The sequence below is a fragment of the Accipiter gentilis genome, chromosome W, assembly GCF_929443795.1.
Source record: "Accipiter gentilis chromosome W, bAccGen1.1, whole genome shotgun sequence".
Classification (NCBI taxonomy): Eukaryota; Metazoa; Chordata; class Aves; order Accipitriformes; family Accipitridae; genus Astur; species Astur gentilis.
In genome coordinates, this window is record NC_064918.1 from 30,444,764 (window position 1) to 30,472,705 (window position 27,942).

A 27,942-nucleotide genomic window follows, 5' to 3' on the forward strand; every position below is an offset into this window, starting at 1 on the left:
GTGCTGCCCAGCGCTGAATGAACATACCTACTTTACAATCTCACTGATTGTGGAGTCTGTTTTCCGCACGTCAGTTTGACGAACCAGCCAGGAGAGTCTCTGCTCAGCTGTGGGACCGACTGCAGAGTGGATGCCCCTAGGCGCGCCTTGAGCACTTTCCTCGAAGGAGCGTCCGCTGCCAGCCGCTGCCAGCTGCTCACCGCGGGAGCAGAGAACAACCTCCTGAAGCCACGGACCAAACGGTATGTGTCTCAGAGGGAGCCTGTAAATTGTACAGGCCGGGGCATCTGGTGAATCGCACAGAGACATCTGGTGTGCAGCGTAGTCCCCGTATGGGAGGAGGGTACCCTGTATGGGGGGATTTGCTGACCGATAGAGCAGCCGCCAGCGATCTTGGGGGTAGATCGAGCAAATCCGGGGTGATCGCTGCATCCCAGTATCGGGAGCCAGGAGACGGACCTGTTGATGACTGGTATATAAGAGGCAGGAGAAGGGTAAGCGCACCCCCTTGCAATTGCGCTTGGTTTATGGGGTAAGTGGACCCCCTCGCAATTGCGCTTGGTTTATTTTTGCACCTGCTGAAAGGTTGTCAACTGGAGCGATGATTGTATGATGTGAATGTTTGGAAATTTATGTTAAAGATTTTGTGTGGGTGTGTGGACATATGTTGAAATTTATAGGTGTATGTATGTTTGTTAATGTGTGAATGTCTTTACATATTAATAGGGGTGATTCCCTCCTTTGTATGTGGGCTTGCAACTGGACTATATGATAATTAGCATCCGGCTTGGGTTTTGTTGATGTGTAAATCTTGGGGGAGAAGCTGGTACTGTACATCTAGCAGACGGAAACCAGACTGCCTTGAGTGTTTTCTCCAAATTCCACACTTTTATGATTGGGAAAGAGCTCACTAAGAATCCGAAATAGTGAGATTGGTGTGTAAAGGAAAATTTAATTGCAGAAAATTGGGACGTGTGGGAGGAAAACTGGGGAAGACTATAAAGAAGTGTAAGAAAAAATTTGCATGGAAGCTTATTAAAAGGAGAAGCCAAAATCAAACTTAAGAATCATTAGGAGGAGTTATAAAATGGGAAACAATCAAGGAGGAATATTGAGGAAGTGTCCTCTGGGTTGTGTAATTGCCCACTGGAAAGATATTGTTGGGACCGGAGGTACGGAAAGTAAAAAGAACCTTATTAAATACTGCAATCAATGGTGGCCGTTGTATAAGTTAGAAAGTGATGCTAAGTGGCCACTTAATGGGTCACTAGATTATAATACTCTATTACAACTAATGCTGTTTTTAAGGAGAGAAGGAAAATGGGATGAGGTTTCATATGCAGACATGTTTTTCACCCTCCGAAACCATCCGGAGTGGCAAAGGGACTGTGGAATGGTACCCCCACAGGACCCCATGGTGCTTGCACTTGAGCGAGAAAACAACAAGGAGCTTAGGGGTAAACTGAGGCAGTGTTGTTCGGCATGTAGTATTGGACAAAGATGTACAAAGACAAATAAAATCCATCAGGTACTAGAACAAGATCTAACTGATTTGTTTAAGCCTCCCCCTCGACCACAGGAACAGGATGCAGACTTGGATAGAACTCCGCCCCCCCCCGAGCAGTCCTGTATCTTCCCGTACTAGGAAGAAAACTATCTCAACAGCTTTACAAGTACCTCTCCGAGAGGCGGTGGGGCCGGATGGTGGGACAATGTTAATCAAAGTACCCTTTTCTACTGCTGACCTAGGGGAATGGAAAAAGGTTGCAAAAGATTATATGAGAGATCCGATAAGTGTAGCTAAGCATTTCCAATTTATTGTAAAACAGCATAACCCTGATTGGAAGGATATACAGCTATTATTGGAATACATGACTGAGACAGAGAAACAGCTGATTTTAAAAAACAGCAGGGAACCTTGCTGAAGATCATTATAAGATTACAGGAGGGGACATTAAGGAATATTTCCCTCTCCAAGACCCAAAGTGGGATGTTAATAGATCTGCACATATGGAAAGATTGCAGGGGTATCAGGATTGGATTACAAAAGGAATGGAGAGGGCAATCCCCAAAACTATAAATTGGTCAGCTTTATATGCAGTTAAACAGAGTCCTTCCGAGTCTCCATCCGAATTCCTGGATCGACTGAGGGATGTAATGCGCCGCAGCACACCGCTGGATCCTGGGTCAGAGGTAGGAGTACAACAATTGGTCTCCCTGTTTTTGGGTCAGTCTACAGGGGATATAAGGTGCAAACTTCAGAAATTACACCCTACAGAGGATAGGAATTTAGAAATAATCTTGGATGAAGCATGGAGAGTATTTAGTAACAGAGAGGAAGGATATAGGCAAGGGCAAAGGAAATTAATGGCTGTTATCCAGGAAGAAAGAGGAAGAGGGCCTAGACGAGACTTGCCCTGACTGGGCAAGGATCAATGCGCTTTGTGTAAGAAATTTGGTCATTGGAAAAAGGAATGCCCAAGGAAAAAGGAGGATCAGAGGGCTCAAACAGGAAGAACAGTAGCCCATGTGATGGGAGATTGACGGGAACCTGGGGAATCTACCCTAGCGGATCCACTGGTTATAATTAAGCTAGGGAAAACACAACAAGAGGTAGAATTTTTGATAGATACAGGAGCAACATACTCTCTTCTGAATCAAGCTTTGATACCCCTGGGAAATGATTATGTCATGGTGAAAGGAGCGACTGGCCAAAGTGAAAAGGCATATTTTTGTAAACCTTTAGAATATAAATTAGGAAAACAGTGGGGCATTCATAAATTTTTATATATGCCCAACTCCCCAAAGGCACTTTTGGGAAGGGACTTGTTGGAACAATTGGGAGCAAAAATTGTATTCGAAAAGGGAGAAATTACTCTGGAGGTAAAAGATCAGCAATATATTCAAATATTGAGCCTAACCTTAACCAGTCTCCCCCTAGAAGGAAGCATTAACAAGGATATCTTAAACCAAGTGTACCCAGGGGTATGGGCTACCGATGCACCTGGAAGAGCGAAAAGTGCTCCACCTGTTGAAGTTAGGATCAAGGAAGGCCAAAAGCCAGTAAGAATTAAACAATATCCCCTAAAGAAGGAAGACAGAGAAGGAATCCGGCCAGTGATAGAAAAATTTTTGCAGTTGGGATTATTAAAAGAGTGTGAGTCTGAATTCAATATCCCTATATTACCTGTTCGGAAGCCCGATGGGTCATATCGGGTGGTCCAAGACTTACGGGCGGCGAATAAGATAACTGAAGATCTTTACCCGGTAGTGGCAAACCCATATACCCTGTTGACCGTATTAACACCTGAATTGACTTGGTTTACTGTTTTAGATTTGAAGGATGCTTTCTTTTGCCTCCCTCTCCATGAAGCCAGCAAAAAATTATTTGCATTTGAATGGGAAAACCCCAAGAGTGGTCGAAAGACCCAGCTCACTTGGACGGTGTTGCCACAAGGATTTAAGAATAGTCCTACCATTTTTGGCAATCAGCTTGCAAAAGACTTAGAAACCTGGGAAGCCCCGTCTGAGGAGGGGAAGCTGTTGCAGTATGTGGATGATATCCTGATCGCCACCAAAACAGAGAAAGATTGTATGACATGGACGGTGAGTCTGTTGAATTTCCTGGGACTTCAAGGGTACCGGTTATCCAAGAAGGCAGCACAGGTAATGCAATGCAAAGTGAATTATTTGGGCTACAAAATTAGTGCGGGACAAAGAACTTTGGGACAGGCCTGTAAAGAGGCAATATGCCAAATTCAGAGACCGCAGACAGTAAAAGAGTTATGGACTTTTCTGGGAATGACGGGGTGGTGTTAATTGTGGATCCATAATTATGGATTGCTTGTTAAACCACTGTATGCGCTGACAGCCACTGAGCAGAAACACCTTGAGTGGAACAAGGAGACCGAACGAGCCTTTGAGCTACTGAAAAAGGCTTTGATGTCGGCCCCGGCCTTAGGACTCCCAGATGTGAGTAAGCCGTTTCTTCTGAAACCAGGACAATGCTTAAAATAATTTTAAGGAAAATATTTTTAGAATTACGATACTGTTTGTTGTGGTGAAATTTATGAGGTGCCACCACTAAAGCAAAGTTTTTCTTAGCTAAAAACAAATGTTCACTTCAAGTTACACTGTAACATCAGTTTCACTCTTGGTAACACATGCATCCCCATGTCTCCATCCTCCTACAGAGCTGGAGACAACAGACTGAATCCAACTGCCTTCATTTCCTTTGTGAATATGATATGGTGTCCTGGTTTCAGCTGGGATAGAGTTAACTGTCTTCCTAGTAGCTGGTACAGTGCTATGTTTTGAGTTCAGTATGCAAAGAATGTTGATAACACTGATGTTTTCAGTTGTTGCTCAGTAGTGTTTAGACTATAGTCAAGGATTTTTCAGCTTCTCATGCCCAGCCAGTGAGAAAGCTGGAGGGGCACAAGAAGTTGGCACAGGACACAGCCAGGGCACCTGACCCAAACTAGCCAACGGTGTATTCCATACCATGTGACGTCCCATCTAGTTTAGGAACTGGGAAGTGGGGGCAGGGAATCACCACTCGGGGACTAGCTGGGTGTCGGTCGGTGGGTGGTGAGCAATTGCCCTGTGCATCATTTGTACATTCCAATCCTTTTATTACTACTGTTGTCATTTTATTAGTGTTATCATTATCATTATTAGTTTCTTCTTTTCTATTCTATTAAACCGTTCTTATCTCAACCCACGAGTTTTACTTCTTTTTTTCCCGATTTTCTCCCCCATCCCACTGGATGGGGGGGAGTGAGTGAGCGGCTGCATGGTGCTTAGTTGCTGGCTGCGGTTAAACCACGACATATGGTAAGAAAAGTACTCTGTGTCAAAGGGACAAAGAAAGCTAGCAAGAGAGAAGGCTAGCAGTGAATTCTTCAAGGAGAATGTAAAGACTGCATTCTTTAAGATGGGGAAAATAAGCAATGTCACAGCCTATTTAAAGTTGTCATCTGAATTTCTGCAAAAAACTACTGAATTTCTGAAGAACTATACCCAAGTTCCTAAAATTAAACAGGTGTACTGGGTCTGGCTGGGATGGAGTTAATTTTCTTCATAGATGCCCACATGGTGTCGTGCTTTGGATCTGTCACTAAAACAGTGTTGATAACACACCAGTGTTTTGGCTGCTGCTGAGCAGTGCTTATAGAGCGTCAAGGCTTTCTCCTTTTCATACTCCGCATAGATAGGTTGGTTATCAACTGCACTTTAGATGTAGCCCCTATGGTAAAGGAAGACCTATGGGGATGTCCCACTGAGGCCCAGTGGCACCCACCAGTCAAAAAGGGTCCTGATCCACTCAGAGCCCATTTATTTTCAATAGGCGCTTGCTTTACAGGTGCAGCACCCAGGTATTATAAGAGGTAGTTTTTGCTATGCCCATTCGGTTATCTTCCCACCTCCCTGAAGATGCATCTATAGTTACCACCAAACCCCCTTGTGTCCGCGTAATTAAAAATCCCCCTAAGCCTGTGCAATAGGGCCCTGACCCAAAGCACCTCAAAGCATGGAAATACTATTTGGCCCTAGGCATTCCTGAAAAGGCAATCCTCATTATGGTAGCAAAGGGTGGCAAGGTGTGCAAGCCTCATATTGGGAATGAGACCATGCTTTTTTTTAGGGCCAGTTCTGTTTAATATTTTTATCAATGATCTAGATGCAGGAGTTGAATGCACCATTAGCAAGTTTGCTGATGATATTAAACTGGGAGGTGCTGTTGACTCTCTCGAGGGGCAAGAGGCCTTCCAGAAGGATCTAGATAGATTGGAACATTGGTCAATGATTAATGGAATGAAATTTAACAAGAACAAATGCCCAGTTCTGCACTTGGGATGGAGTAATGATGGGCACAAACACAGACTGGGAGAGGAGCGGCTGGAGGGCAGCCTGGCAGAAAGGAATCTGGGGGTGCTGGTTGACAGTAGGCTCAATATGATTCAGCAGTGTGCCCTGGGAGCCAAGAGGGCAAACTGCATCCTGGGGTGCATCAAACACAGTATAACCAGCTGGTCAAAAGAGGTGATTATCCTGCTGTATTGAGCAATGGTGCAGCCTCACCTTGAGTACTGTGTGCAGTTCTGGGCCCCACAATTTAAGAAGGATGTGAAGGTCCTTGAATGCATCCAGAGGAGGGCAACAAAGCTGGTGAAGGGGCTGGAAGGCATGTCCTATGAGGAGCGGCTAAGGATTCCAGGTTTGTCCAGTTTGGAGAAAAGGAGGCTGAGGGGCAACCTCATTGCTCTCTACAGCTTCCTGAGGAGGGGAAGTGGAGAGGGAGGTGCTGATCTCTTCTCCCTGATGTCCAGTGATAAGACACATGGGAATGGTTCAAAGCTGCGTGAGGGGAGGTTCAGACTTGCCATTAGGAAGCATTTATTTACCAAGAGGGTGGTCAACCACTGGAACAGGCTTATTAGAGAGGTGGTCGATGCCTGTCAGTGTTTAAGAGGAATTTGGGTAATGCTCTTAATAACATGCTTTAACTTTTGGTCAGCCCTGAAGTGGTCAGGCAGTTGGACTAGATAATCACTGTAGGTCCCTTCCAACTGAATTATTCTATCCTATCCTATTCTACTCTTTACTTGCCACTTTCCTTGCTGTCCTGGTTTCAGCTGGGATAGATTTAACTGTCTTCCTAGTAGCTGGTACAGAGCTATGTTTTGAGTTCACTATGCGAAGAATGTTGATAATACTGATGTTTTCAGTTGTTGCTCAGTAGTGTTTAGACTATAGTCAAGGATATTTCAGCTTCTCATGCCCAGCCAGCAAGAAAGCTGGGGGGGCACAAGAAGTTGGCACAGGACACAGCCAGGGCACCTGACCCAACCTGGCCAACATGGTATTCCATACCATGTGACATCACATCTAGTATAGAAACTGGGAAGTGGGGGCAGGGAATCGCCCCTCGGGGACTAGCTGGGTGTTGATCGGCGGGTGGTGAGCAATTGCACTGCACATCATTTGTACATTCCAATCCTTTTATTACTACTGTTGTCATTTTATTAGTGTTATCATTATTAGTTTCTTCTTTTATGTTCTATTAAACCGTTCTTATCTCAACCCATGAGTTTTACTTCTTTTCCCGATTTTCTCCCCCATCCCACTGGGGGGGGGGAGTGAGTAAGTGGCTGTGTGGTGCTTAGTTGCTGGCTGGGGTTAAACCACGACAATTGCTTTTTCTGATATTTATGAACTCCTTGGGGATTGCCCCCTTACACTTTAGGTTTTACATCCTATTCACGATGTCCTTTGCAATGTTCCTTTCCTGAATGATGTGCACAATCCATTACCGTTCAGCGCTGTGTTTTTGGTATCTCCGCTATCATCGACAGAGTCTGATCTTGAGGACCCAACCATTTTGTTCTAACCCCTCTCTCCTTTCCGTATTCTGCAGCTACTGATGATCCCTAAGACTCACCTATTACAGAAACCCCTCCCTTTGCCACCTTCACAAGCTCTTGTAGGGACTACAGTGCAAGCATGTATTCCCTCTACCAACACCATCACCACAGCTCTAATTACAGGGGTACTAGGACCAAATTTGTATGAAGGAATTCTTAAAAGAGTAACTCAAATAACTATCTGCTGCTTGGCTTGTAGCCTAGACAGGATGCATTTTGTTCTTTTCTTGTAGATTGCCTCCTTTGACATCCTGCTACTCTGAAGAAGAAATCCCAATTCCCCATGACTCTTGATTCACTAAATTTTCAGGACAAATGAGAAAATCTGGCTCATGGAATCCACTATTTGAATATTGCCAGATCCGTGATCTATCCTGTGCATCATCAACAATGCGCCTGGCAAGGAACGAAAGGATGGCAATCAGTAGACATTGAAGCTTGTATCCCTGAGCCAGGTCTGGAGTTCGTGTGTGAAGGAAATTCCTTTAGAAACTTTGATATGTGCCTTAATTCCCCTAGCAGTCTGTCATTTCTCAGTAGACCTCAGTGAACTGAGATGATACTCATCTATGTCTGGAACAGCTGTGTATCTTTATGATCTTCATGTCCTTCTGTATATATTGACTCTACATATAACCATACTTTATGTTAGTTAATCTATGTACCTGGTATTTTACAACCCTATGTATTGGTTTTGTGTGGCAAGGTTGTGGTAGCGGGGGGGGTTACAGGGGTGGCTTCTGTAAGAAGCTGCTGGAAGCTTCCCCTGTGTTCGAGAGAGAGAGCCCATACCAGCCGGCTCTAAGACGGACCCGCCGCCGGCCAAGGCCGAGCCAATCAGTGATAGTGGTAACGCCTCTGTGATAACATTTTTTAAGAAGGAAAAAAGTTGGTACGGGGAGAAACAGCCGCCTGAGTGAGGAGTGAGAACATGTAAGAGAAACAAGCCTGCGGACACCAAGGTCAGTGAAGAAGGAGGGGGAGGAGATGCTCCAGGCGCCGGAGCGAAGATTCCCCTGCAGCCCGTGGTGAAGACCCTGGTGAGGCAGGCTGTCCCCCTGCAGTCCAGGGAGGTCCACGGTGGAGCAGATATCCACCTGCAGCCCATGGAGGACCCCACGCCAGAGCAGGTGGGTTTCCTGAAGGAGGCTGTGACCCCGTGGGAACCCCGCGCTGGAGCAGGCTCCTGGCAGGACCTGCGGATCTGTGGAGAGAGGAGCCCACATTGGAGCAGGTTTTCTGGCAGGACTTGTGACCCTGTGGGGGATTCACGCTGGAGCAGTGTGCTCCTGAAGGACTGCACACCGTGGAATGGACCCATGCTGGAGCAGTTCGTGAAGAACTGCAGCCCATGGGAATGGCCCATGTTGGAGGAGTTCGTGGGGGACTGTCTCCCATGGGTGGGACCCCACGCTGGAGCAGGGGAAGAGTGTGATGAGCCCTCCCCCTGAGGAGGTGAAGTGGCAGAAAATAACGTGTGATGACCGTAAACCCCATCCCTGTCCCCCTGTGCCGCTGGGGGGGGTTGGTGGTGAAATCCGGGAGTGAAGTTGTGCCCGGGAAGAAGGGAGGGGTGGTGGGAAGGTGTTCTGAGATTTCGTTTTATTTCTCATTACCTTGCTCTGGTTGATTTGTAATAAATTGAGTTAATTTTCCCAAACTGAGTCTGTTTTGCCCGTGACGGTAATTAGTGAATGATCTCTCCTGTCCTTATCTCGACCCGCAAGCTTTTTGTTATATTTTTTCTCTCCCCTGTCCAGGTGAGGATGGGCGAGTGATAGAACGGCTTTGGTGGGCACCTGGTGTTCAGCCAGGGTCAACCCATCACACCCTATCTGGCTGTGATTTTTAAGTATACTGCCCCAATTATCACTTATCAAGTACTGTCAACTAACTATACCCTCTACCACCACATCACCCCTACCCCTATCAGTATGAATTTATTTCTGATTGAACGGGTTTTGCCACATGAAGACCTATATCGACTATTGAAACAGGCAAAGGAGCAGGCACAACAAATTTTAATAGCTGTCCACCATGATATCACAGAGATCAAACAAATCCTGGAATGTGTTAAAAAATAGTCAAATATAGTTGGTGGGAATCCCTTCTAGGATGGTCTGCTACAGTTATAGGGATGTCCCACTTAATTCCCCTAGTTTTTATACTTATTTTGAGTGGTTTCTTACTTGTTCTAGTCATCATATTATATATTTGTACTTGGCTTCTGGCTTGCATTATTCTGATGGTTTCTTGATGCACCACCTTATTGACTGCCTTGATTCTAACCCTTCATCACTCCATGACCAAACTCCCCTCTGCACCTGACACCCTTGGGGAGGTGGGAGGCATTGACATCCATCTTGGCCTTATGCTGTCATGACAAGATGACCACCCTTTCCCCCACTGAATTGAGTAAACAAGGGTGGAAATGGGAGGCTAGTATTGCCTTATGTGGTATTTCTGGGTCCCATGCACACCAAGGATGGAACCAGCATAGAGGGGGAAGCAGACTTGGGATGTGATGATTGGTAACAAGTCCAGATAGTGCTTCTATGGCTCAAGAAAAGAGGACGGTCCAATCAGATGAGTATTGTCTCAGCATGTTCATCGTGGTCTATTGAGAAATGACAGACTCTACTAGGGGAATTAAGGCACATATCAAAGGTTCTAAAGGAATTTCCTTCACACACAAACCCCAGACCTGGCTCAGCTGTGGAAATACAGTATGTTAATCTAATGATGAGTAGCAAACAAAACCTAAAAGCTTTAGGTTTTGTTTGCTTGTTTAAGAATGTAGATAGACTTTCTGTATTAGTCAAAGAAATCTTACCCCAGCAGAATTTTGGCATGAACCTCTTTGTTAGTCCTTGAAATTTCTCTCAGAGAGGTAATTTCTGCATCAAACCAGAATCCTCTTTCTTCTGGAGCCTCAACATTGTAGTTAACCATCACCACATCACCCACTTTTAGTTCACTCCACTTCAGAATGGTTCTTGCTCGTGGTCGAAGATTTTTGGTGTCCATTTCTACTATGCCATTCTCTGGATACCTTGAAAGGCAAAACCGAACAGAAGTGACAATTAGTACTCCCAAAGTAGCAAGAAGTAAGTTAAAGACAATGTTTTTCAGAAGCACAATTTTCAAAATAACTTTTGGGAGTGTTAATGCTTAACTCTGTTTAAAAATTTGATCTAGTATGTTTTTTCTAAATTTTATATTAGTCTAAATGCAGACTAGTGACTTGACTAATCTCATAGCAGAAAAAGCATCCAGAAAAAGCATCCATGAGCATTTGATGTTTTCTTTTTATAAGTTCAAGTTTTCCACATAGGCACAGATCAAATTTGCTCTCAGTAAAGTCAAAGGACTCAATTAAGCCAACAATGAAAAAGCAACAAAGATTAAAACTCGAATCTTCAAAACTGCTCAATTCTAGTTTAACTTGGCTTTCATATATTTGTTACATTTCCACCAATTTCAATAACAACATAGCTAAGACAATGTTAGCTCATTAAACAAAATCAACCCTAAAAACAAAGCATGTATAAAAAAATTCTCATGATGAAGATTGCAAGAGTCCACATTACATTTACCAAACAATGTTTAAAAAAATGGCTAACTGCAGAAACCCATAACCAAAATCAGGACTATTTCCAACACTTTCTAATAGACATATTAGCTAATAGTGTTAAAGTGTTTTCTCTCTTCAGTTATAATATTAAAACCCTATTATGTTAAATCAGAGAAGCACTACTTGAGGATTTCTCTTTATGAGTAATAGTAAGGGTTGCAAAATTATAAGAAATAAAGAATAGACAGAAAGAAAAAAAAACCAGTTCACTAAAAGACATTTATGGATTTTGGGATGTTTGGCAGGGTTTTTTTAACTAGAAGCCTGATTATCTTGCCCCCATCCCAGCTATATTATGAATAATTTCTAAAGAACTCTATTCCCTTTTTGAGTTGAGAGACAGTCATTTAGAACAATTAAAGTAGGGCTATTTGAATGGGATTGTACTACAATTAAGGAGCACAAAACAAATAAAAAAGAGGTGCTTAAGGTTTTGGAGGCGTCACTTCTGTATAACAACATACTCTTAAATTCTCTGTATAAAGCCATTTTGCAGTGACTATAGAGGCTGCATAGCCACCCTATGTGCTGGAAAAACTGTGCAATGTGGACACTAAAAATAACAACAGGAAAAGGAAGTTGGACTGCTATAAAAAGATAGAAATATAACCTCTTAAACTAAAACAGGTTAATTAGAATAGAATAGGATAGGATAGGAAGACACAAAAGGCCAAAGCTCAGTTAAAGCTAAAACTGTCCAGTGTTGTGTTAGAGAACAAGAAAGGCTTTGTTAGGTACATTAATGACAAGAACAGGTCTAAAGAAAACATTGGACTAATACTTGTTGAAGATGGTCACCTGATGAATAGGGATGAAGAAAAAGTGGAGGCATTCAATGCTTTTTTTGCCTCAGTCTTTAATAATACTGATAGACCTTGGGCTGCCCGGTCCCCTGAGTCACAGGACTACAAATGCGGGAACAGTGACTTTCCATTTGTGGACACTGAAATTGTAGGGGACCAGCTGAATCAGCTGAATGTTCACAAGTCCATGGGGCCTGATGGGATTCATCCCAGAGTACTGAAGGAGCTAGAGGATGTTACGGCAGGACCCTTCTCGATCATCTACCAAAGGTCTTGGGAGTCTGGGGAGGTCCCTGCTGACTGGAAGCCTGCCAATGTTATTCCAATTTACAAGAAGGGTGTGAGGGAAGACCCAGGGAACTACAGACCTGTTAGTCTAACCTCAGTTCCTGGAAAAATTATGGAGAAGATCATACTGGGTGCTATTGAAAGGCATTTAAAGAACAAGGCAGTCCTCAGGCACAGACAACATGGGTTCACAAAGGGAAAGTCCTGTCTAACAAATTTGATCTCCTTCTATGATAAGGTCACCTGCCTAGTGGATGAAGGGAAGATGGTGGATGTGGTTTTCCTGGATTTCAGTAAGGCTTTTGGTACTGTCCCTCACAGCATCCTTCTGGACAAGTTCTCCAACTGTGGGATGAGCAGGTTCACAGTGCGCTGGGTGCAGAACTGGCTGAAGGGGTGGCTCAAAGGGTTGTAGTGAATGGGGATACATCTGGCTGGCGACCGGTCACCAGCGGTGTTCCTCAGGGCTCCATTCCAGGGCCAGTTCTGTTCAATATTTTTAATCAGTGATCTAGATGCAGGAGTTGAATGCACCATTAGCAAGTTTGCTGATGATATTAAACTGGGAGGTGCTGTTGACTCTCTTGAGGGGCAAGAGGCCTTCCAGAAGGATCTAGATAGATTGGAACATTGGTCAATGATTAATGGAATGAAATTTAACAAGAACAAATGCCCAGTTCTGCACTTGGGATGGAGTAATGCTGGGCACAAACACAGACTGGGAGAGGAGCGGCTGGAGGGCAGCCTGGCAGAAAGGAATCTGGGGGTGCTGGTTGACAGTAGGCTCAATATGATTCAGCAGTGTGCCCTGGGAGCCAAGAGGGCAAACCACATCCTGGGGTGCTGTGGTGAGTTGACCCTGGCTGTACGACAGGTGCCCACCAAAGCCGCTCTATCACTTCCCCTCCTCAACTGGACAGGGGAGAGAAAATATAACAAAAGGCTTATGGGTCAAGATAAGGACAGGGAGACATCACTCACCAATTACTGTCACGGGCAAAACAGACTCGACTTGGGGAAAACTAACTCAATTTATTACCAATCAGACCAGAGTAGGGTAATGAGAAATAAAAACAAATCTTAAAACACCTTCCCCCCACCCTTCCATTCTTCCTGGGCAGTTTCACTCCCAAATTCTCTACGTCCTCCCACCGAGCGGTACAGGGGGATGGGGAATGGGGGTTGCAGTCAGTTCATCACACATTGTCTCTGCCGCTCCTTCCTCCTCACAGGGAGGACTCCTCACACTCTTCCCCTGTTTCAGCATGCAGCCCCTCCCATGGGAGACAGTCCTCCACGAACTTCTCCAACATGAGTCCTTCCCACGGGCTTCAGTTCTTCATGAACTACTGCAGCATGGGTCCCTTCCACGGCATGCAGTCCTTCAGGAACAGACTGCTCCAGCGTGGGTCCCCCACGGGGTCACAAATCCTGCCAGAAAACCTGCTCTAGCGTGGGCTGCTCTCTCCAAGGTCTGCAGGTCCTGCCAGGAGCCTGCTCCAGCGCGGGTTTCCCACAGGGTCACAGCCTCCTTTGGGTGCATTCACCTACTCTGGCATGAGGTCCTCCATGGGCTGCAGGGACACAACTTGCCTCACGATGGTCTTCACCACGGGCTGCAGGGGAATCTCTGCTCTGGTGCCTGGAGCACCTCCTCCCCCTCCTTCTTCACTGACCTTGCTGTACACAGGATTGTTTCTCTTACATGTTCTCACTCCTCTCTCCAGCTGCAATTGCTGTCGCACAGCAACGTTTTCCCCTTCTTAAATATGTTATCACAAAGGTGCTACAACCATCGCTGTTTGTCTCAGCCTTGGCCAGCACCGGGTCCATCTTGGAGCTGGCTGGTATTGGGTCTATCAGACATAGGGAAAGCTTCTAACAGCTTCTCACAGAAGCCACCCCTGTATCCCCCCGCTACGAAAACCTTGCCATGCAAACCCAGTACACTGAGACAATGCGATTGCCTGCTTCTGTGCTTCTAAAAGTTGGTTCTTAAAGACTGACCAGCACTTGTGGAGTCCTAAGTCCTCAAAAGCAGATTCCCAGGGGACACTGATAAATAGCACCCTGGATAGCATAAAGTTTTCTCTCTTGAAATCCAGGGTAGCAACTTCTGTTTTCGGCTGGGATTGAGTTAATTGTCTTCCTAGTAGCGGGTATAGTGCTATGTTTTGGATACAGTATGAGAAGAATGTTGATAACACACTGATGTTTTCAGTTGTTGCTAAGAAGCGTTTAGACGAAGTCAAGGATTTTTCAGCTTCTCAAGCCCAGCCAGCGAGAAAGCTGGAGGGGCACAAGAAGCTGGGAGAGGACATAGCCAGGGCACCTGACCCAAAGTGGCTGACAGGGTATTCCATACCATATGACATCAAATCAAGTATATAAAATGGGGGGAGTGGGGGTGGGGGCATCGCCGATCGGGGACTAACTGGGTGTTGATCGGCGGGTGGTGAGAAATTGCAGTGTGCATCACTTGTATATTCAAATCCTTTTATTATTACTACTGTCAGTTTTATTAGTGTTATCATTATCATCATTAGTTTCTTCCTTTCTGTCCTCTTAAACTGTTATTATCGCAACCCAAAAATTTTACTTTTTTTTCCGATTTACTCCCTCATTCTACTGGGTGGGGGGGAAGTGAGCAAGCGGCTGCATGGTGCTTAGTTGCTGGCTGGGGTTAAACCACAATACGGGAATAAACATCACTGAGTAGTCAGTTCCAGATGTAATCAGAAAGAAAATGAATGTTTGATTCCCACCACGCCCCCTTTTTGTGTGCATGCATTGCCAGACTGGACCTGACACAACAGCTGGGTATCAAACGAGCTTTGCCATAACACAAAGTCTCAGGAACACAGTGTAGGTCTACTCCACATTCCCAACCCCATCTCAAAACATTACAACAGACTTGTCCTTCAGCTGTAGCCTTCTTCAATGTGCATGTTAACTACCACTCAAAGAACAAAGAAGTGGGATGTTGAAAGGTAAATATGAAGTGTCACAAATGATGCCTTGTGTTTTGTCATATGTAGGCCGTTAACTTTTACCAAAGTCTCTATTAGCTGATAAATGCATAGATCTTGCTCACTAGAAAGTTTTGAAATAACTTTTCTCCCTGTAAGCTCAAACTTTTAACATTTCATGCCAATCAAGTAAATGACCGTGACATAAGCAAAATTAGGTAAGACATAATGTTTTAAGATGGTCACTGGCTGGGAACACAAACCTGTGACAGATCGTGTTAGATGCAGTCATCTTAGTCTTCCTATACTGGAAATGCTAGATCTTGAGGTACGCATGCAGTAAAATTGACATTTTGTAAGCATAGGTACACCTATGCAAGTCAGATCAGCTTGACTATACTTTCTGCTTCGCAGATGGCTTCTCCCTTGAATCTCTAACTCATGTAAAACGACACTATCTACAAAAGAGGAACATAATTTAACTCCAATAATTACAAACACACTCTCAAATTTTTGCCCTTTGCTCAATTAAATACTTCTGCGACGTTACACAATTAACCAATCTTAGAACCAGGTCTTTGAAAGCATACCATGATGCATATCTGTCATTTTAGAGAATTATTTTTTTTTTTAAGAATAGTTCAGTTGAAAGGGACCTGCAACTATCATCTAGTCCAACTGTAATGATACTAGGCGACTGAAGTTGTGAGAAAGTTCTGAATTTAAGTATTTCAATAACTTTTAAAGTAAATTTTTGCTTTCAACGCTGTAGCTATCTATTTGGGGGGGGGGGAGGGGAGCGCACACCTGCAGATAAAAAATTGATGGTTGCAGATATAAAACTGCATTTGAACTCCATGTTCAGACAAAAGCTATATTATCCTCCAAGGTAAGTAGATAAAGAAAAGTTGTATCTAGTGTTGCCAAGAGCAGCTAAAAGATGTTCAGCTAAGTCTTCAACATTCTTGGTTTTTCCCTAGCAAAACCAGTTTAAATTGTAATTATTTAAAAACAACAAAACTTGAAATAGATACTTAAAAAAATTTTTAAAACTTGAATTGAATTTAGCCTCAACAAGACTAATACCAAATATGCTTCTGTGTAAAGTAAACGTATGTTCCTTTACCTTTGATCTCATGTGCCAAAGTGCGATATTTTTGTTGTTCTCTGTAATAAAAAATTCTCATTGATGCCGTTGGTTTAGAAGCTTAGTTAGCTGCTTCAGCAAATTAAGGCATCATTAAAAAACTAGGATCCAGTTTATGTGAATGCACCCGTGCAAAAGCTGGTGATGAGAAATCCCTGCAAGTCCCACTGAGTTTATGGCACAAAGCCTCTACTCTAGCACATCTGTTGTAGGTTCTGAAATTTGCTTGTACCACAGATTTAAAAAAAATAAAAATAAAAAAATACCTTTGTACCCTGACTCCAGCTCAGAACTGATTTTTGTGTTCCCAGTCACCAGATTATCTACAAGAAACCTCTACATGAAATGCAGACCCGTCATCTCATGCATAAATACTACTTTTAAAACAAAATTTAAACAATCCGAGCACTAGAACTTGCTCCCATGAAACACTTGTTTAGACTTCAATGGAAGGAACTGAATATGAGCAGAGTAGTTTTTAAAGAAAATATGAACTTATAGTTTATGTAGAAAAACAAGTACAGAAAAATCCAATGCATAGTTTCCTTTCCTTAGAGATAGGTGTTCTGAGATGCATAAAGTCAAGATAAAGGTAATACTTCACAGGAATTTGTGAATAAAAGAAAAAAACCCTCGTTACTCTCAGGATATTCATTATATCTGACTGAAAGCCATTATGGCTTTTTAATACTTCTTTCCTTGGTTGCAATATTGAATGTGCTCTCTTTGATTCCAAGTTTCTTCAACAAAATTCTTTGTTTATACACGCCAAATCATAACATATGATGTCCTCAAAATAATATCAGAAGCACTTACTCGTCATACTTGATATGATAAATAGCTTCTTCATCAGTGTCCATGCAGTCTGAGTAAGATGTGGATGGTGTACTGTCCAAATAATTTGCATTCTCTCTAGAATGATCTTGACTTAAGTTTCCATTAGTCCTTTTGTAAGAATTGCCACTCTTTACTTGAGCTTTACCATTCTTATGTCCTTTTGTTGCTCGAGTAACATTTTCTATATGAGCTTCAAACCAGGCTCCGATGCTGACATCACGGGCATCCACCAATTCATTTATCTAAAAGGAAAATTTGATAATGAATATTTATTTTCTATAATCCTGGTTAAGAACAGAAAGGAAAACTGACTAAAGTACTTAACTGTCAGTGAAAAAAATTCTACACTGCTGATTTCAACTGGTTTGCGCTTCGGTAAGTTGGAGCAATGTTCAGTCATTCAAGTGTTGTGCTTTAAGTATTTTATTCCTCTACTTTTAATAAGTGCTGTTATGAACACAATTTTTAAAAAATATATTTTTAAAAGTTGAGGTTTATTTATTATTTTTTTAACCTACAAATTAGCTTAATCTCTCTTTCTACTGAACTTTTTCTTGCTTCGTGGAATTGTTCCTTATGACTAAAATAAGCACGTATACTTAAGATATTAGCCCACAACCAGATTTTAAGATTTCCCTGGACTTCCAAATTGGAATTATTACTTAACCCTGATTCTTTTTTGACCTGCACTGCTGCTGAATCCTTCAATGTTTGAGAAAGGGGGGGGGGGGGGAGGGGGGAGGGAGATGGGCGTGGGCTCTCCAAGCCTAACAAGGCAGCCATCATAACCAGTTGAGACTGGTCCTTCCATAAGTCTTTCAACTGTAAGAAACAGAAATCTCTCATGACTCTTCTCCTGTTGCGTTAAAGGGTAAAGAAGTTTGGCAGAAAATAAACCCCCTTGCGTTCCAGCTTATCCTCAGATATCAGAGGGGCTGGGGGTGGCTAGGCTTAGATTCTGAGTGTTGTCCAATTCAACGCTATAAGTCCGGTCGCATTCAATATATTGAACTACTACGATTACGGATGCACTAATAGCGCACTGTACTTTCAATTTAGCCGCGTTCATCGAACTAAAACGGCCAGACATGGGGAGTTTGGTCACATTCAACAAACTATCACGGCTAGATTAATGAACAGTACAGTTTATTAAAGCAACGGGAGTACAGATTCTTTTGGATTGCCGGTGATAAATACACTGTCTGCAAAGCACGTGCAAATAATAACACGGTCGACTACAAGCACATTAAATTATGGAAGAAAAGAGCTCTAATGATTTCTAAGTTTCCCGGGAAAGCACTCGGTACAGCCGACTGTTTGAATCTCACCCCATAGGCGTCCCTATGGGGGGGGAAGAGAGGTTCAGCCCGTCGACTGGTCCCAGAAGTCAGCGATGTCCTCCCGACTTGTCCACGATGGTATCTTCCCTAACAGTCCCACTCTCTTAAGGCCTTTTATACTATTTTCCTATTTAGGTGGAGCTTCAGTGACTCTAGTCATACATACCTTTACTATGATTGGTATAAAATCTCCTCGCTTTGCTTTTAAAGGTACATGCTAGAGAAAATTCAGAGCGCATGCTCAGTGAGGGGTGGTCGCACCTTGGAGGAGGGTAACTTTTTGGGATGGATGTGTGTTTTGGTATTATAATGAACAAAGTTCACCCAGAGGACATGATTTTGCATGTCAGTACCCTAGAATGGGGCACTTATGATATAAATCAGAAGTAGGGCAGTAGGTCGACAGAACCCCCATTATTTCACCTCCTTGCTTCAGCGGATTCAATGCAGGGGCCTACCGTTCTTGTTCCCTATCCCTGCGATGATATCACAGAGCCTGGCCGTGGTGTCCCCACTCCGCTCCACCCTCCGTGTTGCTTCTCTTTGGGTCAGCATACCAAGCTCCATTGGTGTTGCTAACATTGCTAAGGTTGCAGGTTATGTTCCTTAGGGAATTATTATGGAACAGATTCCTGGCATATCCACTGCGTTCCACCCTGGAGGTTCACCTTCCCTTGAGAGTGCGGGGGGGAACATATCGATAAGTCACTTCCAGCAATCATTGCACATCTCCTTTCTGTGCTCACAGTAGTGCTGGGAGTAAGTTATGAAACTACTCTACTGTAGAGCATGTTTCATTCATTCATTATCCTAACACATTTTTTTTCAAGCCTTCAACTTATTAAATACATATTGCTTCAACAATACAAGGTTTTTCCTGTGATTTGACGTAAACCACTGAGGTATACATCGCTTCAGTTACACAGGCATTCTTTTAAAAATTGTAGTGTATAAACAGTTATTTTTCTTTGAAATATTAACTGGAATAAAATAGTATAAAAAAACCCAACCACTTAAGGAACACCTTTGTACACTGCACACCATGTATAAGAAAACATTATTGCAATAGAACTGCTATGGAGCCATACCACGTGAAGAAGATACGGCGTATGGAAGAAGACTCTAAAATGAGAAACTTAAAGTAAATTCTAAAAATGCTCAGAATAGGTTTGATTTAATGTAAAATCAAATTGGAGGAACTACTTTTCATGCTCATTTCGGAAATAATATTTTAACAGGAATGTTTTACAGATGTATTTTTAGTTTTACTTTATTTACAAATGTCGTGGCTTAACCCCAGCCAGCAACTAAGCACCACGCAGCCGCTCACTCGCTTCCCCCCCCCACCCAGTGGGATGGGGGAGAGAAGTTGTAGGTTGAGACAAGAACAGTTTAATAGGACAGAAAGGAAGAAACTAAGAATGATAATAATAACAATAATAAAATGACAATAATAATAATAGGATTGGAATATACAAAACAAGTGATGCACAATGAAATTGCTCACCACTTGCCAACCAATGCCCAGGTAGTTCCTGAGCAGCGATCTGCATCCCCCACCCCACCGCCCTCTGGCCAACTCCCCCTGGTTTATATACTAGGCATGACTGTCCTGGTTTCAGCTGGGATAGAGTTAACTGTCTTCCTAGTAGCTGGTAGTGTTTAGACTGTAGTCAAGGATTTTTCAGCTTCTCATGCCCAGCCAGGGCACAAGAAGTTGGCACAGGACACAGCCAGGGCACCTGACCCAAACTGGCCAATGGTGTATTCCATACCATGTGACGTCCCATCTAGTATAGGAACTGGGAAGGGGGGGGGGGGGGCCGGGAATCGCCACTCGGGGACTGGCGGGGTGTCGGTCGGCGGGTGGTGAGCAATTGCCCTGCACATCATTTGTACATTCCAATCCTTTTATTACTACTGTTGTCATTTTATTAGTGTTATCATTATCATTATTAGTTTCTTCTTTTCTGTTCTATTAAACCATTCTTATCTCAACCCACGAGTTTTACTTCTTTTTCCCAATTTTCTCCCCCATCCCACTGGATGGGGGGGAGTGAGTGAGCGGCTGCGTGGTGCTTAGTTGCTGGCTGGGGTTAAACCATGACAATTACGTCACATGGTATGGAATATTCCTTTGGCCAGTTGGGGTCAGCTGTCCTGGCTGTGTCCCCTCCCAACTTCTTGTGCCCCTCCGGCCTTCTTGCTGGCTGGCCATGAGAAGCTGAAAAATCCTTGACTTAGTCTAAACATTACTTAGCAACAACTGAAAACATCAGTGTGTTATCAACATTCTTCTCATACTGAATCCAAGACATAACACTATAGCAGCTACTAGAAAGAAAATTAACTCTATCCCAGTTGAAACCAGGACAGCAAAACATCCTTTTCTTCTAATTTTTTTTTTTATATAAAGAAGGAAGTTTACTTTCTAAAGACCATCTAAATGTCCCTTTAAAAAACCCAAAACCAACCAACCAACCAACAAACAAACAAACCAGAAAATTTGCCTCCAAAAGATAACACATTAACATAGCAGCCAACCAACCCCAGGTCATGAACAAACTTGTTTTACCACTCTATGATGCATAGAAGAGAATTGTGCATTTCCAAAATGTTTAATAAGCAGGCTCTGTACTGATACATCGAGAGAACATTTATGAAACTCATTTTTCTGGGATAAATTTGTAAGGCTGAATTGCTTCAGGGGCTGTGTTATGTGTTTACAGTTTTTTAAAATGAGGGCAGTTTAATTTGCCACAGATGTGTATGGTTTAATTTAGAGCCTTAATCAAGGAGCAAGACAATGAGAGAGATGGATATTTATTCTTACTACTGTATTGGGTTTGCGTGGCAAGGTTTTGGTAGCAGGGGGTTACAGGGGTGGCTTCTGTGAGAAGCTGCTGGAAGCTTCCCCTATGTCCGACAGAGCCAATGCCAGATGGCTCCAAGACGGACCTGCCAAGGCCGAGCCAATCGGTGACAGTGGTAGCGCCTCTGTGATAACATATTTAAGAAGGGGAAAAAAAGTTGCTGTGGAACAGAAATTGCAGCCAAAGAGTGTGGACACATATTTAGCCAACGGTCACAAGAGCATTCCAGACGCCTTTAGAAGGCCTTGAACAGAATAAACAAGAAGACAAAAAAAGAAAGATGCCAATTAGAAGAACACAGATAAAAGGAACTTGGCACAAAGAACCTCAATTCGGCAGTTTATCTTGACCAATTAGACTGAGAGAAGTTTCGCATGTTTTAGTTAGTATAACCAATTATGTCTTATATTTATGCGTGTGTACAGTGTTGACATAACCAATCATTAAGTGTAACTAGGCGCGTGGACAGCGCGTGAATAATGTGTGTAACCAATAGTAAAACAGCTAAGCACATGCAAAGATGTAACCAATGTATAAAATGATGTCTGATGCTCTAGTAGAGGGTCTGGTCTTCAACTATGATCATATTGATCTGTCGTTGAGTCCATGATTATGCTCGTGCAAAAGAGTGGAGTGAGACCATGTGAAAGAAACAACTCTGCAGACACCAAGGTCAGTGAAGAAGGAGGGGGAGGAGGTGCTCCAGGCACCAGAGCAGAGACTCCCCTGCAGCCTGCGGTGAAGACCATGGTGAGGCACGCTGTCCCCCTGCAGCCCATGGAGGTCCACAGTGGAGCAGATATCCACCTGCAGCCTGTAGAGGACCCCACGCCAGAGCAGGTGGATGCACCCAAAGGAGGCTGTGACCCAGTGGGAACACTGCGCTGGAGCAGGCTCCTGGCAGGACCTGTGGATCTGTGGAGAGAGGAGCCCACGCTGGAGCAGGTTTTCTGGTGGGACTTGTGACCCCGCGGGGGACCCGCGCTGGAGCAGTCTGTTCCTGAAGGACTGCACGCCGTGGAAGGGACCCACGCTGCAGCGGTTCGTGAAGAACTGAAGCCTGTGGGAAGGACTCATGTTGGAGAAGTTCGTGGAGGACTGTCTCCTGTGGGAGGGACCCCACGCTGGAGCAGGGGAAGAGTGAGGAGTCCTCCCTGTGAGGAGGAAGGAGCGGCAGAGGCAATGTGTGATGAACTGACCGTTACCCCCATTCCCTGTCCCCCTGCACCGCTCGGGGGGAGAAGGTAGAAAATTCGGGAGTGAAGCCGTGCCTGGGGATAAAGGAAGGGGTGGGGGGAAGGTGTCGAGATTTGGTTTTATTTCTCATTACCCTACTCTGGTCTGATTAGTAATAAATTAAGTTAATTTTCCCCAAGTCAAGTCTGTTTTGCCCGTGATGGTAATTAGTGAGCGATCTCTCCCTGTCCTTATCTCGACTCATGAGCCTTTCGTCGTATTTTCTCTCCCCTGTCCAGCTGAGGGGGGGGAGTGATAGAGCAGCTTTGGTGGGCACCTGGCATCCAACCACAACTACACCCAAAGACCAGCATCTATAAACAAATCAACATGAATGATATTAATTATCAGTATTTAAACTGAAGCAATCATTAGGTAATTTGAAGTACAAATGAAGGCAGTTCCTAAACTAACAAATTTACTGAGAGATAAAGGGTGAAAGGTAAGAATATAATGCATAAGGTATATATCATATTGAGCCTATTTTTTCTTACTTTTCACATGCTTCCTTGAAAAAAAAAAAAAAAATAATTCAACCCTTTCCTTTTTTCCCCCCATGTAAAATCCCAGCATCCAATTTAAATTTTTATTCTCAACTCCCACAATATTGAAAAGTATATCTTTTTTAAAAAAGATAAACATAGAATAAACAAATGAAAGCTCCACCTTGTTTTAAGTCAGTCTGTTGACCTGTTTTAAACATAAGGAGCGGGTATTTCTGTAAGGAAACCTCAGGAAAACATCCCTATGCAACATTAGGCATTTCAATTAGTTCTAGCTTAAAGTGATTCGCAACTTCCTCCTCCTGAAAATGCAGTTGAGACACAGACATTATTGAGGTTTCCCCATCTGCAGCTACTTCTTGAGACTAGCTACAAAGATGACAAAGAAGCCATGTTAGTCAAGCCAAAAAACCTTAGAGCCAGAAAGAAGTAAGTCTCCTGTGATCGTTCCTCCCAAATGCATCTTTCTATACTGTGATGCTCACACTTGGACAATAGACTTCCCAGCCTTGTAGCGAATAAAGGCAAATAATTACGAGTATAAACCCTTGAGAACTATATCACAATTAGTTTATATACCACCCTATTTATAGCCGATGAACTAAAGATGTAGACAATAGCAGAGGGATTCAAAGAAAAACTAAGGCACTCAGAAGAAGATTGTTAATCAGTGGTATAACAACAAAGCCTTTTTAATCTGTAACTCTGTTATGAATATAATTTGAATCGATAAATCAACATGGACACTTTAAGCTTTGTGGTAGGTTGACCCACGGCATCCATCCTGCCATTTTATTCCCAAGAGCTGAATTTCCTGTGCAGGTCCCTTGACCTTGCTTTTCTTTATGGTGAAACCAGCTTTCAGAAGAATCTGAATTACTCTTTTTCCCTTCTCAAACACTTCTTCTGCCTTGTTGCCCCACACGATGATGTCATCTATGTATTGTAAATGTTCAGGGGCATCGCCTTGTTCCAGTGCCATTTGGATTAGTCCATGACAAATGGTAGGACTGTGCTTCCACCCCTGGGGCAGTCGATTCCAGGTGTATTGGACATCTCTCCACGTGAAAGCAAACTGTAGCCTGCACTCTGCTGCCAAAGGAATGGAGAAAAAAGCATTGGCAATATCAATTGTAGCATACCACGTGGCTGCCTTTGATGCCAGTTCATATTGGAGCTCTAACATGTCTGGTACAGCAGCACTCAGTGGCGGTGTCACTTCGTTCAGGCCACGATAATCTACTGTTAACCTCCACCCTCCATCAGACTTTTGCACTGGCCATATGGGACTATTATAGGGTGAGCGAGTCTTGCTGATGACTCCTTGGCTCTCTAGGTGATGAATCAGCTCATGGATGGGAGCCAGGGAGTCTCGGTTTGTGCGATATTGCTGGCGGTGCATCGTCCTGGTAGCGATTGGCACCTGCTGTTCTTCAACTTGCAGCAATCCCACAACGAAGGGATCTTCTGAGAGGCCAGGCAGGGTGGATAGCTGTTTGATCATCTCTGCGTTTACAGTGGCTACACCAAAAGCCCATCGGTACCCCTTTGGGTCCTTGAAGTACCCTCTCTTGAGGTAGTCTATGCCAAGGATACAAGGGGCCTCTGGGCCGGTCACAATGGGGTGCTTTTCCCACTTGGCCCCTGTTAAGCTCACCTCAGCCTCCAATATAGTCAATTCTTGGCATCCCCCTGTCACTCCAGAGATCCAGATGGGTTCTGTGCCCCTGCACCCTGATGGCACCAGCGTACACTGTGCACCAGTGTCTACCAAAGTCTTATACTTCTGTGGGTCTGATGTGCCAGGCCATCGAATCCACACAGTCCAGTATATCCGGTCATCCCTTTCCTTCTCCTGGCCGAAGGCAGGGACCCTCTATTGCTGTTCCTCATCAGAGTATTCACTGTCTGACCCTTGCAGTGCCATACCAGAGGTCCCCTCACCAGAATCGAGGGAGATGGTTTCAGTTCTTCTATGCCTGGAGGATCGCCGATTGCTTTCTTGGGCCTCTACAGCAACTACGCTGACAGCCTTCTTCTTGGGTCACCCCTTCTTAACAGCTGTCTTCCCTCTTCAGTTCACGTACACGGGCTTCCAGCTTAAAGGTGGGTTCACCATCCCGCTTCCTCATGTCCTCCCCTTGGTCACGCAGGAAGAACCAGAGTGCACCACGTGGCATACGCCTTGGGCTCCCTTTCCCTCTGACCGGGGCAGGAGAGGACTCGTTTCTTGGAGCGTCCCTAACAGCCAAGGCACTGTCCTGTAGGGATGAGGAGACACAGAGATTTTCTTCAAAGTTTTGGACCCAAGACGGCACTTTCTCCACAGGTGGTGTTTCCATATCTGGGCAATACATTGCTGCCAAGCTGTTAGAATACGATGCTGGGACACCTTGAATCACCTTTCTCCACATGGCCTGTGTGCACAGGACATCCTCTGGATCTTTGGAGACCTCCTCATCGTCTAGATCACTGTAGATGACTTCCACCACTGCTAACTCTCTCAGGTACTGGATGCCTTCATCTGCGGTAGTCCACTTTCCTGAGGAATTCACAAGATCTTCCTTGAATGGATATCTTGCCCTCACACTTGAGAGGAGCCAGCTCCAGAGACTGCAAATTGCTGCCTCTTTTCTAATTCCTCTTTCAGTTCCCTGGTTTCTAGTGAGGGATCCCAGCTGTTGGGCTTCCTTGACTTCCAGTTGCTGACTGTCGGCCCCATTATCCCAGCATCGGAGCAGCCAGGCAGCAATCCGCTCACCTGGCTGGTGGCTGTAATCTTTCCGCATGTCTTGAAGTTCTGAGGAGGTCAGGGACTGGGTAGTTTCCGCTTCCTGTCTAAGTTCTCTCACTCCTTCCTCCAATTTCTTTGTCGAAGGACTGGCTTCTAGATCAATCCTTTCCTCCTCTTCTTCTTCTTCCCTTACTAATCGATGATATGGACCCGTTGATCTCCTTGTCCACTGTTTCTTTTTCACTACTGGGGCAATTACTGTAGTTGTTGTTGTTGTTTGGGTCCCTATCTCGAGCTTGGTGTCCTCAGATGCAGTCTGGGTCCCTGCCTCAACCGTGGTCCTCTGAGAGTGTTGAACTATGGCTCGGTAGGCATAGGCCAGGCCCCAGTACAGTGCGAGAAGCTGCTGGTTTTCATTGGGATAGGCAAGGCACCCTTCTATCAGGTGGCGTGTCAGTTTGCCAGGGTTGCTTGCCTGTTCGGGTGTAAAGTCCCAGGTTATGGGAGGTGATAACCGTCCTAGGAATCTGCCCAAATCCTTCCATATACCCTGCCACCCAGGGACCGGTCGCTTGAGGGCACATTTCAGTGTTGCCTCACCCGAAACTTGTCTTCTCTTATACCAGGATGAGACCAGATTCCACAATACCCATAATATGCCACCAGTATTAATTATTAGTATTGAACAGCTCACATAAGGGTGAACAAGGGCCTCGGGAGCCTGCATAATAAAACCATTCACATCAATGCCCGGTGAGGAGAGGGAGATATGTTCCCTCATCTCCTCCACAAGATAGCTCCCACAACACAGCAAAGCCATCAGTGCCAGGGCAAAGCACACAGCCATTATTTGCATTACCATGTTCCCAAACTCGGTGAGATAGAGATAAGCAAGTAGCCAACAAGCTCCGTGACCTGCACAGGAGCTTGCCACTTAATAACTAGCTATAGCACGCTTAATGCAAAACTGCCGTTGTCGAGTCCCTGTTTGGGCGCCAAAAAGGACTGTGGTGGGTTGACCCTGGCTGGGCGCCAGGTGCCCACCAAAGCCTCTCTATCACTCCCCCTCCTCAGTTGGACAGGGGGGAGAAAATATAACAAAAGGCTCGTGGGTCAAGATAAGGACAGTTTAATAAAGTGAAAGCAAAGGTCGCGCGCGAAAGCAAAGAAAACCAAATGATGTTATTCTCTACTTCCCATCAGCAGGCGATGTCTGGCCACTTCCTGGGAAGCAGGGCTTCAGTACGTGTAGTGGTTGCTCTGGAAGATGAAAATGCCCCCCTTCTGTCTCCCTTTACTTAGCTTTTATATCTGAGCTGACGTCATCTGGTATGGAATATCTGTGTGGTTAGTTTAGGTCAGCTGTCCTGGTTATGTCCCCTCCCAAGATCTTGGCCAGCCCCAGCCTGCCATTGAGGGGGGTGCAAAAATGTTGGAGAGACAGCCTTGAAGCTGTGCCAGCACTGCTCAGCAGTAGCCAAAACACTGGTGTGCTATCAACACCTTTCTAGCTACCAATGCGGAGCACAGCACTATGAGGGCTGCTATGGGGAGAATTATCTCCATTTCAGCCAGACCCAATACAAGCTTAATGGCAACCATTGATACAGAGAGCTTTAAACTAGACTTAGCAGGGGAAGGGAATGCAGTTTTGAGCAACAGAGAAGAGCCAGGGGCTGTTGATGTATTAGGAACCAACAGGGAAACACCTGTGAAATGCCGCAAAGGAATTAGGGCTTGTCCCTCTATAAAGGTGACAAGGTAGGTAGCCCAGCTGAAGTGCCTCAATACCAATGCATGCGGCATGGGTAACAAGCAGGAGGAGCTGGAAGCCACTGTGCAGCTAGAAAGCTACAATCTGATCATTACCACTGAAACGCAGTGGGACGAATCGCACGATTGGAGCGCTGCAATCGATGGCTATAAACTGTTCAGAAGGGACAGGCAAGGAAGGAGGGGCGGGGGGTGGAGTGGGGTTGCCCTCTATGTAAAAGAATGTACTGACTGCGCAGAGCTGTCTTTGAAAAACAGCAATGAACAGGTTGAGAGCTTATGGGTAAAAATTAGGGGCCAAGCCAACAAAGGAAACCTCGTGGCTGGTGTTTACTACAGGCCACCCGATCAAGGGGAGCCTGTTGATGAAGCGTTCTA

At 44.5% G+C, this 27,942-nt stretch overlaps 1 protein-coding gene across 1 annotated transcript in view; it reads right to left on the reverse strand.

Moving 5' to 3' along the window:
• LOC126035442 (E3 ubiquitin-protein ligase UHRF2-like) overlaps nt 1-27,942 on the reverse strand; it is a 174,223-nt gene that overhangs the window by 68,259 nt on the left and 78,022 nt on the right. The window contains exons 3-4 of the mRNA XM_049794007.1: nt 17,085-17,347; nt 10,261-10,479 (exon numbers count right to left, since the gene is read on the reverse strand). Coding sequence (XP_049649964.1) covers nt 10,261-10,479; nt 17,085-17,347 — 482 coding nt within the window. The remainder of the gene's footprint in view (nt 1-10,260; nt 10,480-17,084; nt 17,348-27,942) is intronic.